At 37.2% G+C, this 18,404-nt stretch overlaps 1 protein-coding gene across 1 annotated transcript in view; it reads right to left on the minus strand.

The window, feature by feature from the left end:
• LOC149202734 (structural maintenance of chromosomes protein 4-like) overlaps positions 1-18,404 on the minus strand; it is a 177,914-nt gene that overhangs the window by 104,074 nt on the left and 55,436 nt on the right. The window contains exons 6-8 of the mRNA XM_089403236.1: positions 8,839-8,917; positions 8,587-8,744; positions 8,429-8,504 (exon numbers count right to left, since the gene is read on the minus strand). Coding sequence (XP_089259362.1) covers positions 8,429-8,504; positions 8,587-8,744; positions 8,839-8,917 — 313 coding nt within the window. The remainder of the gene's footprint in view (positions 1-8,428; positions 8,505-8,586; positions 8,745-8,838; positions 8,918-18,404) is intronic.

Consider the following 18,404-nt stretch of genomic DNA (forward strand, 5'->3'; position numbering starts at 1 on the left):
TCTTTGGGTTTACATTCTTACCTCTATCTTCTAGATGTGTGGCTTGAACTGATACATCATCCAAGCTAGTGGTATTAAACATGAGAACAATATGCTTTAAATAGCAATGAAGACCACCTATATACTTCAATAAAGTCTCAGGTGAGTCTAATGATATACCTAGAGTTAAAGCTCTCTTTCTGAATTCCTGAGTATAACTCTGTACACTTTGACCCTTCAATTGATGAAGAGTTTGCCAACTCATCATTGCCTGTTGCATGTAAGCTAAAGGATAGAATTTCTTTTTGATAGCAGAAACAAATTCATTCCAAGTAGAAATGATTTTACCATGTTTTTGCAGATCAGCTTGTGTCTTGCCTTCCCACCATACTAGTGCAGTTCCTCCAAGTCGAAGGCTAGCCAGCTAAATCTTCTTCCTTTTTGAATCAACGTTCTGTACCCTGCAATATACATCAATTTGTCTTATCCAATTATCTAGCTTTTCTGCATTGAGTTCTCCATCATAAATTGGCAAATCAAACTTCACATCTAATTTGATTAAGGAAGTTTTCTTCTTCTTCTTAGAAGAGCTAGAACATGATGAGGATGGGGAAGGTGATGATGGAGGAGATGGTGGAGGAGTCATTTCTCCTTTTCCTTTGCCTTCTGGAGGGACAACTAGAAAAGGTTCCTCTGCTCCTTTGTTTGGTTTAGGTGTTGAAGTGCTTTCACCTCGACCCTTCTTAACTTCCAGATACATCTCTTCCACCATGGCTCAGAGTGCCTTAAAACTTTCTATAAATTGAGATTCTTAGCCCAATGGAGCTTCTTCTACCATTCTCCTCTGAAAATAGACTCTTCCAATCTCTGGATTAGCCTCAACAAGTTCTCCTTCTCCTAGTCTGAGCTTTAATCTAGTTAGCATTCAAAATCTAGCACAAGCTTGTCTAACCTTAATAAAACCAAAACCAAATGCTTTGATACCACTTGATCCGAAATGGATACTAAATCAAGAAGAAAAGGTATTACAGACTCATGTGCAGGAATGCCTATATTATTTAGTGCAATGGATTGAAAAGATTGTGAATAATATAGACAATGAACAGTTATAAAACATAATAAACACACGTCGACACAGTCAAAATAATGAAGGAGTTCACCAAACCCCCTGGCTACGTCTCCTGGTCCAGCTTTCAGTGTTGATCCTCTATATTATGTCTTCAAGAGCAGAGTTTACAGGTGTGAGCTCAATCGAAGCCATAACACAACAACAGTGATATTACACAGGGATTTCACTCGAAAACCTCGAGTCTAAAGAGTGCACAAACTCTCCCTCTTAGTGCCTTTGATAAACTGTTCATAACTGTGTGTTTTCTCTGAACTCTCTGTCTCCCCTCTGTCTTTGAACTCCAACTTGTCTCTGTTCTATTATGGTATGGCTTTTTAAGCTTAACATCATTTGTCTGTTCATTTCCCTGTTCAAGCTCTCTGGCTCCCGGCGCTGTCCTTCATCTCCCTACTGAGCATTTAAACAATCATTGTGAAACGCTTAAGGCATTGGGGCACGAGGCAGCTAACATGCGGAAAGACTGGCGGGCACGGGTGGAACCAACAATTTGGCCTTCCCCCGACACAAACCCTCAAAACAACGTATTTTTAGTTCCCAAAGGATATACACAGAAAACATAGAAAATCCGACAAAAACGCCAAGCCGAACTTCAAATGATATCAAGTCCGCTCTATAATCCTCTCGGGCCTGTGTTTTATCGTTGTCGCAAGCCCACCGTTGATTTGCCTTCAATTCGACGGTTTGTATCCAACCCAAAACATCAAGTAGTCTGCTCGATCTCCACCGTTGATCCATGATCTCCCAATCCAACGGCTGACAGCCATTTCGGGTGGCCTACGTGCACGGAGATTACCCGCCCGAAAAAGCGGTTTTCTCTCTCCTGCGGCATGCTACGTGTCGGCCAGTGTATGGAATCGAGCGGAGCCTCTCCAATACCACTTACTGCTTAAACTCCGCCCGAAATACCATTTACCACGGAACTCAAATTATATAAAGTCGTATTTATAAACTTTTAGGGTCTGCGCTTTTATCGCAAGTCGCATGTCGCAATGCCGACGGTCATGGTCCATAACCTTTGTATTATGGCGATGCAATCAATATCGTTGATCACAATCGCACATCGGTTCACCACATTGCTTCGGGTCATTTCCCTTTGTCGTGTTGCGATGCGGTAAGTCGCAAATCGCATATTGCATGGTCTTCGGGCCTGCGGGTTAAGTCCTCCCCTTTGGAATCTGCGATGCGATAAATGTCATCTCCGTCGTTGATCTGTGCGCTCGATCAACGGTCCACATTAAGTCGCTGGATCGCGATCGCAATTTCCATAAGGCTGCCTCCGATACACTTCATTGGCCTACTCCGATGCGATGTGCTCTGCTGGCTTCCTCCGATGCGATATCGCAGATTTAATCTTGTCCATTGACCTGGCTGATCTGACGGCTCCGGTGCAATGAGACTTCATTCTTTGTTTAACTCTGTTTTCCGCCATTCCTTCAATGTTTCTCTGCGATACTCTGTTTCTGATATTTGAAGACTTAGAGGTTTCAAGATCCATTTTGGATCATATACGCTGCCTCAAGATAACATGCCCTATATCTAAATGCAATCATGGGAGAATAGGCTCTACGTTTCTCTAATGGAGAAGCCTAATGCAGCCATGGAAGGAGCCCTACTGTTATCATGAAGAAACACCTATGCCGGCATGGAAACAAAGCCCTAATGCTGCTTAATGAAGAAGCCTCCTATCACAATCATGGAACAAGGGTTCTAACATTGTTATACCCTAAATGCAGAGAGACCTAAACTCTGTCCTAGAGAAATCTTGGCTACAGCCTAACATTGTCATGTATGACCCTATGGAGATGACCTTAACCAATCTCCTAGCTATACCACTTAAGGATGTGTCTTAGCCACAATCTGGCCGTTGTCCTGGCCCTAGAAGCAGTCCCCTATCTGTTGTCTTGAGGAGAGGTTAACACGCTAGTCTAAAAGAGACCCAGCTGCAGTTCTATGTAGCCCTAGTCATAGTCCGAATGCACTCTAAATGCTGGCCTTATTCCGCAGCAAAAGAAAGGCTCTATGCTGCCCTAACCGCAGTCCTCCTAGGAGATATAATCCACAGTCATTAAAGGTTCTATGCAACAAAAGAAGAACTCATACACGCTGTAAAGAAGAGGTCTTAAATAGCTCTTGACTCAGTCAAAAGGAAGTGTATTCAAGAGTGCCCTAGCCGCAATCATACCATAGCCTTATGATGCACAGGGACAACGTCAAAGGAAGGTCTAGAAGTAACTTGAATGACATGGTGAAGAGTTCCTCAAGCCACAGTAAGGAGGCCTAAACAGGCCCTAATCTCAGACGTGAAGATGACCTCATACGCTATCACATCTAGGCATAACTACAGCTATCTCACTACTGGTCAAAAGCATGGATGAGATACATTTGGAAGTTGTCATCAGATTAGAAGTCAGAGGGCTAAGATGCTATCTAGTGTCTAGTTTGGGTCTGCTTGAAGGAATCTAGAAATATAGGCTAGTTACTTTGCTAGGCAACAAGCCATAGCAAGCAGCTAAGGCTGATATGCAGCAAAGTGGATGTTGTATGTTAAGAACATCATAAGTATTGCAGCAGCATGACGTGAGTAGTATAGCAACAAGGTATTGCAGCATGATGATGATGATATATTACAGTATGCCTTGAGTGTATGATTGGGTGTAACACAGTGACAGGTGCAACTGATGATGAAGTGCAACATAGCAATCATTGAGTACAGATCAGTAATGAGTACAACATTGGGTGCAGATCCGTGATAAGAGCAACTCAATGATTGGAGCAGCACAGTGACAAGAGAAGCAACATTAAGTGCAGCATGGTGAGGTGCAGCAAGTGGACGAGATGCAGCACTATGATAGGTGAAGGAGTCACCTTGGAGAATCAATTGAAGCAACATGTCTTCAACTGATCTCATGTAGATATAGAAAGTCAAAGTGTTGACTTCTGTTGTAAATGTACTATCTCTTTCTCTCTCTCTGCTAAACTATTGAAGAACATAAAATAAGAATTGATCAAGGGTTTCCCCACATTGGGGTTGGTCCCTGGCTAGCGCCACATCTTGTGTCCTCTTGTCTTGCCTTGTCTTTTGCGATTTATGTTTATGTTCTATCTACAGTTTACTTTAATGTTGATGTGATTGCTAATTTGGAAAAGATATTGAGCTTACTGTGAAAATTGAAATAAATTGCTCTAAGCATAGAACATACCTAAAATTAACACTTCCAAATCAGTAAAAGGAAATTATAACCATTAAAAGAATATTCAATTTTCATATTGGTTTATGTAGGCTCCAATAAGCCTAAGTCGGCCCCACCATTAAAGGTGACCCTTGGTCAAAAGGGCAACCACTATAAATGCACAAAGAAGACATCCAATTAATTCATCCAACAACAACATCTCTCTATCTCTCTATCTCTTCCTTCGAATTTATGAATTGTTGTTGAGTTGAAGCTACATGATAAGAAGAAACTACTAAATCATCTTGGAAGGCTAACCTGGTGGAGGAGGAAGGTCTCTTGGTCTAGGGTCTTGGTCCATCTCATTTTGAATTACGCAAGGAAGAGTTATTGACTGGGTTTTCCCCTATATAGGGGTTTTAGCCCTGTCTAAGTGCTTACATTTGATGTCCTTGATCTTTGTGTTTTGGTTTTGGTAATTGCTTGATGAACTAAGATAAAGAAAGAACATAAAAACTTAATAAGAACACTAATATTTCACAAGTAATTATCCACATAAGAAAATATTTCTGCCTTTTCGAGCCCTTAAACATGAATTTTGAATGGTTACCATTCTTACAATCTGCAATGGATGCAAATTATTTCTGTTATTCAATAAACACATTAATTTTACGATAAGCATCTCATTGTATGAATTAAGTGATCGATCAATATTACTGCGAAACAATCTTACGCATGAAAGGTGTGTATCCAAATATATTCATAGATTCGTTCATGATCAAAATGAAGACATAAAGTCTTTGAGACTTAGGGTTTTGAAATTCTTAGGCACTAGACACATGTTTCTCTTCTTTTGCAAACTGTAATAGATTTTCGGCCCTCCTCCACAAAAGATATGCTACAGACCTTCATTAGCTTTCACAGAAGGTATACCATGAACTTTTGCTCCTCTAGCACAAAGATGTAGGCACAGGACCTCGCTCATCTTGTCTTGACTTTCAGAGATATATGAGTCGCCTAAGGAATTTGATTCTTCATCTAGGGCTTGTTTAAAGATTAACCCCTAAGCTTTAATCACAAAAACAACTTCTTCTTTGTGAGATGATCAATCCAAATGTGATCTCAATGCTCCTTTTATCCACGATAACTCTTATAAGATGTTGATTTTCTAGTAGCAAGCAAGAGTAGAACAATTTTTCACACTGATAACTACTTCCAATGATACAATTTGACTTCTTTAGAGTATTCCATTAATTAAGCAATTACACTTGAAAATTTTCAACCATTAACTTCAGTAGAGCAGTAGACATCACAGTACGAACAATGAAACTAAGTTGCACGAAACAGGGAAACAGGCACAGGACAAAACGTGAACCCCTCAAATTTTGGAAACGGGGAAACGCAATATATATATATATATATATATATAGAGAGAGAGAGAGAGATATAGATATTAGGACATTTAAGAAATATGTGCAATCATAAAGCATATATGATACATTCTAATTTATTACATTATGATTAAATTGTCAATTGTCAATGCATAAACTATAAGTCTCTAAATTTACATCACGTTTACTCATGAATGATCACATAATGAAAATAGCAATATCCAAAATCAGCGACGAGAAATTTCTAATTTCTTGTCTCGTGCTTGATTGGGGGTCTCCTCATACATAGTCGAACGACCTTAGTGCTCTTGATTAAATACAAATTCCATACCCTAGTACCCTACGTGCTCTTGATTATTGGGAATCTCCCCTGCATAGAGGGCTTGGTTCTCTTGATTAAATACAAGTTACAAACCCTAATACATGACAAAATCCAATGGAAACATTGCAATCCCCCCAATCCTGAAATCCTGAAAAACAAATAAGTCCGCTAGATTTTGAGTGAGATCTAAAATTTTACTTTCTCCATATGAAATCCAATGAGGGCAAAACCACTCTCAAACATCCTGAGTCATTTCATGATAATGTTAAAAATTTAAATACTAGGGTCATAAGCTTGAACATTAGGCTGCCCCACTCAAAAAATCCTCTTTTTTATAACTTGAAAGGCATCTAGAAGCATCCATAAGATATTTTAGTCGCACAATAAAAAATTAGAAGCGAAAAAATAAAAAAATAAAATACAAGAAAAAGTCAAGTTAGAAAAGGAAACTCCGTCTTACGGCCTTGAAACTCGTTTCTGGCCGTACTGGCCATGTTTCCTCCTCGAGAAACAGGCCAGTATGGCCGGAAACGCATTTCCAAGTCGTACAGTACTCGTTTCCTCACTTCTGTTTCATTTCTGGCCGGAAACGGGCCCTTCTCCAACGTTTCCTGCAACTTAGCAATGAAACAAGAAACACCAAAATTTCTCAAGACAAAACCCCACAAGGTGGAAAACCCGGTAATCTTTCCTTATGAGAGAGAGACTTCAATTCATCAATTTGTACGTCAGAATATTCCAGTCAAAATGCCAACCTTTGACTTCAATAATTGCTAAGTCAAAACCAGTCAATGTTTGCTCACTGTCAAAGTCTGCACAAGGGGCCTAACTATGGCCTGAGGCTGCTGGTTAAAGGGCCAAAATTCAGCCTGCAATTCCACAGTCAAACTTTAGTCAAACTGCAGTAGTTGACCTGTCATCAACTCTTGGTCAATGCCCAGAACAAAGACAGAACTTCAGTCAAAGTACAGTCAATGAATCTCAGAATATTCAGCCTTCAATCCTCAGTCTACAATTCGGTCAAACAGCAAATGTCTGGTTAAGTCAACATTGATCAACAGAAGTCAAAGTTTGTTGGTCAATGCAGAGATAAAATCTTATTCTTCCTCTTTGCACGTGTGGACAGATCTTGATTGGTCAACGAATGAGTGATGATCATGATGATGGCAAATGAGGTCCAACGAATGCCAATTTATATGTGTGTCAAGAGGTGGGTTTTGACCTTGGGATCAAACCCCTTCAAGTGGTGGCGTCGACTTGTTCATTAGAGGCTGACTTGTCCATAAATAATTTTTCCTTTTAGTTTGCCCATGAAAATACTGACTGCAGCTAGTATTTTCAACAATAATCTACTGTAAAAAATCATTTTCAGATCCATAATTTGCTTGGAAACTATGCCCTAAGGGCTGAAACGTTGTTGCATTACAGTACACGTCATTGATATTTACTTTCTCAGGCTGCCTTATGATTTGGGTTGAAAAAAAGGGAGGTATTTTCTGCTGTAATTTAATATTACACATTTAACTCTAGGGCTGAAAGTTCACAGGAAACATATCGGGGAAGCCTCAAGGTTGAAGTGAAATTTCTGAATTTGCTTTGAGCAACTAAATCTCAAAATTTCCACACAATTGTCCACTAAACACAGATTGATCATTATTCAAAAATACCTATATTCTTAGTTACTGCATTCACCAATTTCATTGATAAAATTCAAAATTCAGTGAATTTTATATACCCTCGTACAAATTTGTAATAATTTCCCAACTTAGTTCAGTAGAATCGAAATTAAAAGTCGAATAAATTCACAATGGATTCATTTAAATTCAAATTTAGTCCAATTAAATGTGATTTAATAAATTTGGATTAAATTCTTTTGAATTCAGATTAATTCAAAATGTGGATTGCATATTTAATATTTCCTCCAAATTAATGTCAAATTTTTTGGCATCGTTTGGCACAGCCAATTTTTTTCTAAACTGCATGATTGTCTAACACCAAAGCAAACAAGCCATCTTAGCCTATCGACAACATATTAGTTAGCTAACTGTGGCCATTCTTTACAACTAGAAGCCTCCCCACTTTGGAACAAATATATAAGAAGAGAAGACTTTATAACAAGAGACGACTTTATTACACAATTCAAAAGAAATGAACCTCCACAATACAAAAAAGTCTGCAATATTTCAGCTATCGAATAGCTATGAAATATACTTCAACCTGATGAATAAGCCTGAACTTTAAAGAAAAACACAATCACAACAGAACCATGACTACTTTTCTTCAAAAATGATTGCTACAAGTCATTTACTCCCTTCTAAGTTTAATCTTGCTAACAGTCAATAGGCATCAAACAAACTATAAAACCATACAGAAAGGTTGTATCACAGTGACAACAAAGAAAAGGCAAGCAACGATCTTGTAATAGACAAGGTTGTACCTCTTGTCTCTTCAAATGTTTATTGTAGTTTGCCTCAAGTTCCTTCATTGCTTTTGAATTTTGTTTAAACTTTTCTCTGAAATGATCAATAATGTCAAATTAATGATCCTGCAGACGAAAATTATGAAGAGCTCCAAAATGCACATAAGGGCACATACTTTTCCTCCTTAAGGTTTCCTTCTAGTTTCCTGACATTTTCTTGTAACTCGGCTACATGGGTATTGGCATTCTGTAAAGCAAGTTCACTAGCCTTCTCCTGCCATTTATATAGTTCTGCTTCCTTCATCATAAAAGCCTCCGCTTCATTCTTGGCACTCTGCAGATTTAAAACAGTTTCAGCATTTCTTATTATTGGCCCAAACAGTAACGTGCTTATTTACAATGCAAATGCCATTATTCAGATTCTTTACCTCCAAAGAGTCCTTTTCTTTTTCGGCTAATTTGACTCTTTGAACAATGCCTGATCTTTTTTCATTCAGAACTTCAAGCCTGGAAAATACAATACCTGTTAGTGTTTGTCAAGCAGCATAGAAGTCAATGAATGACAAATAGGAGTACTGTTGCCTTCAATATCTCAAAACATTTTTCAGGGCTAATCTAACACACTCTTGCACTTAAAATGTTTCCAAGTTTAGTAAATGACACATGAAAAAGGAGGGGGCAAACTGCACAGATATCATAGCTGGACAGTTACGATCAAATCCATGACTCACAGTAACAAGTCCTGTCGACCACTCCGTGTCAACTACCCTATAGCAGTACACATTTTTGCAAAGGAATTCCATCATGTTCGAGCAGTCAGATATCCATGATTCATTGTCATCATTCGTCAGTCTGTCAGAGTTGTAAACCCAAATTCTGCAACTTTATTGTAAATGATGCTAGTATGACCATTTAATTATGTAACAACACCTAGGCAAGCCTCTGATTTGGCAAAGGATTCCATCTTAGTGACTTTTTTAACCTCGCCGAATTATGTGTGTTTAAATACGGATAATCCACAGAGTTTTTCTTCCAGCTTAAACCCCAAAGCTAGGGTGGAATTCGTTGACAAGGTCTTAGGGGAGTCCTAGTGTTATATTGAGCCTTTTATTAAAGTATGTTTGGGAATAATTTAAGCACATTTGGCTAGATTATTTTATTACAAACACACTTGGTCTATACTAGATCATATTGTGTCACAGAAATGGGTAAATTATTAAGGATCTATGTCTAAAGGTGTTTTCCTCTTTCAAGGGTTGAATTAATTGTAATATCTTGATGTAGAAATATTTTGGTACATGGTCCCGCATATTTAGGCAAGATGGCTAAAATAATTAAAGGTAGAAAATATTATTAATAGACCTTAGTGTCAATTAATTAATTTTTCTGGCTAAATTAAATGAAAATCCTAAACCAAAAAAATAATTAATTTTCAGTCAAATAATTATTTTTATTTTTGGATTTTTTTGGCAAAAAGCAACAACAATGTTAGCCAGAAAATGGTCAAAAAAACAAAATTGAGAAAACAATAAAATTCTCTCCAAGTGGAAAAACGAATTTTGGAGAAAGTGGTCATTTCCAAGAAAGAACTAAATTGACAAACCCAATTCCAAGGCGAAAAAGTCACAAGAAATTTTTTTTGACCAGAAAATAATTATTTTTTCAAGGAAAATATATTTTATGGGTCCAGTTAGTTGAAGGAAAATAGTGGATCCAAAAGAAGTCCAATTTCGAAGGTATTTTATCAAGGAAAAAATCATTTTTTCTGGACCAAGGTGATTAAGTCAAAAATGATTTTTTGAGAAACAAAAAAAAAAAAACTACTTTTTGGACCAAGAAAAAAGGGAATTATTATCGAATTTGAATATCTTCATCAATATCAAGGGATGAAATTTATTTTAGGCATGGATCAAGCACCAAGTAGTTGTTATTATCCAGGATCAAATAAAAAATGTGCAACTTCTTGGACCCAACCGCTTTCCACTTGGAGGGGGATCTATATCTCTCTATTTTCTATATAAGGAAGCTATTTGCTAGTCATTTGACACTGAAAATTTTGTAAATAAGCTCTAAGTCGAGCTTCATCGCTCTAATATTTTTTTGGAAATAATAAAAAAGTCTTTGGGATTTATTCATGGTGGTGTTCCTCTTCTGCTTCTTGTGGTAATATTTTTCTAAATCATGTGCTTAATACTCTATTGAATAAATTTTATAAATTATTATTTCTTTAGCCATTTGTTGGAACAACTATTTACACAGGTATCTTGTATTAGTTGATGGGTTTTAGAGAAACAATTTAATTTGATTTATCTAGCAGGTATCTATAGATTTTGAAGGTTATTGTGTTATCTAATTTCTAGTGATCTAATAACTTGATCTTAAGTGTGTAGAGAATTTTATGGTGCTGAGATATTGGGTGTGAGGGAAAGTCTTCGGTTGGACCAGCCAACTCCCAAACAAGAAAGCTTAAGAGCCCATTGTGTTAAATTTCAAAACTTATCTAACGATTTGTTTTGCGGAGATTTGGCCATTGCTCACCATAAAAAATTATTATTTCTCTTATCTATTTGAATTTCTTTGTGCTCCAATTGATAGATTTGCTAATTAGAGCTATTAATCACTAGACAAAGGAATGGATTTGGACACGTGTTCCTCTTGATCTAGTCCATTGTTAATGTTGTAGTTTAATTTTGTAAAGAATTTTTATCTTGCCGTTGTACATTTATTTTTTTCATTTTTTTTGTATATAGCATTTGGGGATTATTTAATTCTTGCAGATCTGAAGAGGAGTATTAAAATTGGTTTTGGGATTTCTCTAATAAAATTTTGCAGGTGTATCTGATAAATTGTTCCATGAAGTATTATAATTGTAAAGGGATCAATTTTGTAAGGTTGAGGAGAGAATTGTATTTAAAATTCCTAATCATTGTAATCTCTCTTTAAGTTTTGAGGAGTCCTTCCTTCTTGTCTTGAAGGGCTTACTTCCCATGTAATTTTGATAATAAAAGATATTTTTTTCTCTTGGGGAGCTTGGGACCTAGTCCCTTGGCATCCTCCATCTCCTTATTTCAAAAGGAAAACTAACATACTAACTTACTTCTGCCTACTAACTTGCATTTGCATTCTAACTTTATTTACATTGCATAGTTTAATTTTTCTGTTGAATTTCATCATTTTAAAAATCACTATTAGCAATCTCTTTGTCTTTTAGTTATTTGTGTTGATGACATTAAATTTCACTTGCTCCTATTCTCTATATCTCATAAGTGAAGAACGCTTTAATAAACACTATAACTAAAGACTCTTGAAATTGTTATCGTTATCATTATCTTAAGTTTGCTTCATTAAGTTGCTATTAGAAATATTGTAGCTTTGTGATCTAAGTTGGTATCTTAATAAAGTTTGGTTACAAGTAATTTACATCTTTACATTGAGGCTTATTAACATTGAAGCTATCTAACTTTGTCATCATTTGCATTTGCATTCTAGTTTAAATTGCATCCTTAAAATTTACCTCCAAGCCTAAGCTTGGTTGAAAGAAAGTTAAGACCACCTTTCTTTTATAGCTTGCGAAGGATAGACCATCTTTAGTGGTTAACACAGTGACCTTGCAATCGTTAGAGCCACAGTCTCTGTAGCGTTGGATTCATCGGGCGGTTAGATTTCAAGCGGAGGGATCATTAACCAAACCACAAGTTGCTTTCCCTTACTTTCTCTCCACAACTTACTCTAGAGACTAGCCTCAAAACAACTAGGAGGAAGGATTCATCTAGATTAGGCATATTAATTAAAATTAACCAAAATTTTACATTTCACATTACCTTAGATATTGCATTCATTCCTTGTTGATCACTGGTGATTGGAATTGTGGGCTAAATTTATAATTTGCAAGTTTATTGTATCTGGAAATATGATCTTTTCTTGCAATTGTCTTTCTTTATGGTTCATTGCTCATATATTTGGTTATCTTGGTCTTTAATTTTTTGTGCTAACTCTTCTTGTAGCATTTTCATTGAGCATTGTATAGGCACTGGTCTGTTACATTTATATTTTGTATCTACCTTATTCATCCCAATTGCATTTATCTTAATATATATTGCTCATAAGATTTCACACTTGCTTTAATTAATAATCAAGTTACATTAATAATAATTGCCTTGCCCTTAATCTCCTAAGACTTGTTGCTCCAACAAGTTTTCTCTTTCATCATTACCTTTAGGGACTACCCCCCTTGACATACCTAGGAGAGAGTCTAAATAGAGTGAATAGGGATTTAGTGTGACAGCCCTTGTGCTGAGCGTTGCGCCTTAGGTGTACACTTCAAATGACAAGTCCAATATTACCTACAATAATGGGTAGCCATGTAATATTCCCAATTTCGATTTTTCATTTGAGGGGATCAACAGAGTTTATTGGAGAGGTGGTAAGCATGGCACAATATTGCAATCTGGGCATTGGAGACATTTTTGGCGTATGGGATTTAGGAGAAATGGAAAATTACAGCTCTAGTGGAATGTGGTGTTGGGAATCACGATTTTCGTTAGACCAAAACCCACAGGTGTTAGTCAATGATCGCATCGCCAGAGATAAGGATCCACGAGAGGCGATTAGTCCCTGTAGTGAAACACACGGGGAGCGTTCGTTTATCCAAGTCCAACAATCTCCACCCCAACGCGAGTCGGGTGTATATCGTGTTGAAGAATCTAGGGCATCTAAGTTATGATCAGATTCTTCTAGCAATGATAACAATTTGTGAAGTACTTTTACTTTTCTTGTTAACGCGATCTTCTATTATTATTATTATTGTTGTATATTCTCTTACTTCATCAAACAGTTACCAAAAACACAAGATGTTGGCTCTTTGCTAGGGAAAAACCTCTCTCTCCTAGAGAGGAAAACCCTTCTTTGAATTTTTCTTATTGAAACCTTAATTAACAAATTCCAAACACTAGACCCTTGACTTTATCATTCTTCCAAGACCTTGTCACTTGCTCCTCTTAGTCACCGTATGTTTCTTCCTTCTTGCACTGCTTTGCACCAGAGCTAGGGAAACTCGGTCCCAAGTCTAATAGCCTTTTATAGTAGGCTTCTTTCTAATCTTCCCTATATTTAAACTCAATCTTCTGAAGAATCCATTTTCGATCTCTTTTGTGCACATATGATACACCAGGTCAAGTTCTTGTCTTTACTGTGGAAGACTCTCCTTCTTGTTGTATATGTTTCGGTCTCTTCTAGATCAAGACAAAACTATTGTTGTCTCTCCTTTTCGTACTTCACAATCCCTTACTTTTGTGTTATGGTTCCTTCTTGTTCGCAATTCTTTCCAGCACTAGATAACAAACTTCGTGTCTCTCCTTGTTCGCAATTCTTTCCAAAACTAGATAACAGACATCGTGACCACTACATATCAAACTTCGTGATTGTCTCTTTCCGGAAGTGAACCTCGATCTATTTCAGTGATGTGAGGTAGGTACAAACCCGAAGCATGTTTCTCAAATTATTGCATCATATTTCCTTTTGTTCTTCGCTGAGTTGTCTTTTATTAATGCGTTGGAATGTTGACTTCTTCTTCGCACTTTTTCTCAGACCTTAACCAAATTTTCTATCCAAATGAGGACGCAGTTCCACCTTTATATATATGGACTATCTTCCTCTTCTAGGCCGACTTATCTTTTGTGGGTAGGCCGACTTCATCAAGGGATAGTTTGATCATATTTGAGCAGACTTTATGGAGTTTCTTGACAAGGTCTCAGAGCATATAATTTCTTCAATAAATTTCCCATTTTCTAGTGTAACAATACTTCATGACTCTAAACTATATTTATGACAATATGACAAATCCCTAAAGACATCAAGAAGAAGTCTTTGACCTATAAAACTTCTTGCTCATGAAACCCATGAGGCAAGCATTACAAAATATATTTTGTCTTTGTCTCTTCATTACATAGATTAATAATTACCTAGTCCATATGAAGACCGAACCTAGTTACACTTTCTTCAACACCCCCCTTAACTGGGGAGGTATTCATACATTATTACAAGGTGTTTGGACATTTTCAATTTGAGGAATTCACATAAGAGAAATCAAATTGGTAATCCATCTGTTATAGCATCTTAGTAACCAACATTGTTTCCACAGCAAGGCCTTGACGGATAGCTCTATCTCTCATTAGATCAGAGCATAATGTTGGTGAGACCAATGACTATAGACACCTTCATCATTGTCTCTCAAGGTACATACCCACCCGGGTGTTCACTAAGTATGACCTTCTAGGACTATTCTTATCTTGTGTTCCCAAGCCTCAAAGAATATCAGTGCTCTTGCTTGCTCTTATCTTGGATGCCCTACACATCCTCAAAGAGTATCGGATGCCAGATGATTACCCAATCATCCCATTCTTTCTTCCCAAGTGAAGACAAGAATGTTGTGTCTATCTCTCCCTCTCAATTAGGGAGGATACATCCACCACGTGTCTACATTTCTCTTCATGGCCTTCACTAAGACTTATAGTTGTTAGTCCTGGTCTAGTGCATGACACATGAAATAGAAAACACAACTGTCACTCCTTTTTAATCAGGGGTGACCCAATCTAAGCTCCCTCTTGATCAGGGTCTTGTCATAGCTCCCTCTTAATAAGGGATTCTCCTTTTCATCAGCAACTTCTTCTTCGTGGGTCCTTCAGCTACTTGATCAACTTCTTTCGTAAATGTCACAAAATTTAGTTGAGCTTCATTCTTGTAGGGTATCAGCCATCGTTCACTTTCCCTCTTGGTTCGTCATGTCACTCCTTTCTTCATGGAAAGTGGTCTTCTTGATACATATTTGGAACCTTCGTCATATAGCCACTTCTTTCCCATCATGATTCTTTCAAGAATTTCCATCCACCACATAAATCCCAGATGTACTTTTACTTACAACTCTTGTTCCAGTAGCCCTGCATGCACTCATCTAGATATTATTCAAGAAAACATAACATTTAATCAAATCGTACCTTACTAGATGGCTCTTCATCATGACATCTTCATGTAGGTATCATCATCTTGCATTCATGTTGACACATCTCCCAAAGATATCCATTGTCAAGGGTCTCCATCTTTTTCAGACTTTCATCAAAGTCTTCATATCCTTCTGGGAGATATCCTAGTCAAATCTTCTTGGTCTATTGGATGTTGATTGCCTTCATCATGGTTGCATATCTCACGATCTCTTCCTTCCTCACTCATTCCATTCCACGAGCTTTTAATCGGAGTTTGTTAACTGTAGTCAACCACCTCATACTTCATATTAGGACATATTATGTTGATTTTATCTTAGTGTGACTTTATTCCTTCCTATATCCTTTCAGAGGAGGATATCCTTTTTCTCTTAATCATGCTTCTCAAGATAGAAGTAATGATCCATGTTACCTGCAACCATACGACATGACATTCTAAAATTAAACACAAGCATACATACCTTATTTTACCTTCAGGTCATCGAGGCTTCTTCCAGCAGCTTCCTTGATTGAAAAGATCTTCAATCCCTTGCTCTGCTTCATGTCATTACATCATCATCTCATAGATTCCATAAGTTAGAGTTCCTGTTGAAACACTTGCTTCTTCTCTAGATTAGTGAACCCTCCGATGAGGATTCCATCAGAGAATCTTGAGGATCTTGTATATCCCCATCTGGCAAATGTTTCATTCTTGATGTATGATGAGCCTTGTCCTGGATGACTTCTTCCTTTTATGCAATGTCCAATGAGGTTCCTAAGAGCTATATCCTTCAAGCTTGACTACCATGGATTTTGTCCTTCATGATTCCCATGGTGATGTCACGAGCTCTTGCTCCTAATGATGCCACGATACATCTTATTATCATGGTCATATCTATAACACAAGAATTAGGAGCTTATGATAGGACCCTTTTGTGAGGAATACTATGTTACTCAGAAGAGTGATTTGTTATTCCCTCTTTCCTTGGCCCTTTTCTTCCGCTTCCTCCATCTTTCCTGCGATATGAGCTTCTTTCCATATTCTTTCCATAGCATTGAATCTTATACTATTTTGTCTTTTCCTTAATCTTATACTATTCTATCTTTTCCTTTCCTTTCTGCACATCATTGTGTCCTTCAACATTTTTGCCTTCTATCTTACATAGATACCACAAGTTATTGAATGAGGTAACCTTCTTTGTTCATGGATATTTGTTACCTTGATGATTGTCTTCTTATCATCTTTCCTAGATCTCTCTATGAAGATATTTCTATACCTTCATTTTGTGTAGATCAGGTCTAAGTGATGTGACCTTCTATACTACATTTTTCAGAGAATGTATCCTCTAGCATTTCATATATCTCTTTGATGTCTTCTTTCTTGGTACATGGGGATGAGAAAACCTTAAGAGTTCCTTCCCATGAATTCAAAGAAGACCTTTTCCCTTGATATGTTCCCTAACTTCTTTTATATATGAGGATTATGGCAATCCTCCTCATTTCATGCAAGGACTTTTGATGACACATTCAATTCATAGATCTCCTTGTAGTCATGAAGTCATTTAACCAAACTTGATTATAAAAATGAAAGATACTTACTTGACAAGTGAAGATGAACTTTTCTACTTGATCACTTTGATGCTAGTTCAAGAAGATGTATTGGAGTTTTCTCTTGGATGATCTTCTCTTCAATGGAAAGCCTTTCTTCAATGGAAAAGGTTGCTCCCTTTTGATGAGGATAATATGTTGCTTACCTTGGATGATCTTCTTCTAGGGCAAGGAAATGATCCTTGCTTTTATAGCCTAGAAGGTGATGACAATGCTTTTTCTTCTTCAATATGCTTTGCCTTCTTTACTAGAGTAGATCAAGATTGTTGGTAGGCTTTCAACATGTTTCAAGATGAGGTGATCTTTGATTTTGAGATCCTTTGAGTTACCTTGCTTTGTAAACATCTTGATCAGGGTCTTGGTGGCCTTTTGATGATGGTTGTGGAGACACAAGTTCTTGTTGTTGTAGATTGTTTGTTGTAGACTTGATCCTTCAATCTTGACAAACCCTTTAACTTGCTTTGATACCCTTGAAAATTGATCTGTGTATGTCTCTTTGTTGCCCTTCCTTTGACTTCTGAACCTTAGCTCTGATACCATGTTGAAGAATCTAGGGCATCTGAGTTATGATCAGATTCTTCTAGCAATGATAACAATTTGTGAAGTACTTTTACTTTTCTTGTTAACATGATCTTCTTCTTATTATTATTATTGCATGTTCTCTAAATTCATTAAATAGATACCAAACACACAAGATGTTGGCTCTTCGCCACCGCAAAATCTCTCTCTCCTAGAGAGGAAAACCCTTCTTTGAATTTCTCTTATTGAAACCTTGATTGACAAATTCCAAACACTAGACGCTTGACTTTATCATGCTTCCAAGACCTTGTCACTTGCTACTTTTAGTCACCTTATGTTTCTTCTTTCCTGCACTACTTTGCACCAGAACTAAGGAAACTCATCCCAAGTCTAATAGCCTTTAATAGTAGGCTTCTTTCCAGTCTTCCCTGTATTTAAACTTAGTCTTCTGAAGAATCCATTTTCGATCTCTTTTGTGCACATTTGATACACCAAGTCAAGTTCTTGTCTTTACTGTGGAAGACTTTCCTTCTCGTTGTATATGTTTTTGTCTCAAGACAAAGACTATTGTTGTCTCTCCTTTCCGTACTTCGCAGTCCCTTACTTTTGTGGTATGGTTCCTTCTTGTTCGCAATTCTTTCCAGCACTAAATAACAGACTTTGTGTCTCTCCGTGTTCACAACTCTTTCCAACACTAGATAACAGACTTCGTGACCACTAGATATCAGACTTCGTGACTGTCTCTTTCCTGAAGTGAACCTCGGTCTATTTCAGTGATGTGAGGTAGGTACATACCCGAAGCATAATTCTCAAATTATTGTGTTATATTTCCTTTTGTTCTTTGTTGAGTTGTCTTTTATTAATGCACCGAAATGTTGACTTCTTTTTCGCAC

Source organism: Pinus tabuliformis, chromosome 2_1 (genome assembly GCF_031772625.1).
Source record: "Pinus tabuliformis cultivar Carrire ecotype Pingquan chromosome 2_1, CPIR1, whole genome shotgun sequence".
Taxonomy (NCBI): domain Eukaryota; kingdom Viridiplantae; phylum Streptophyta; class Pinopsida; order Pinales; family Pinaceae; genus Pinus; species Pinus tabuliformis.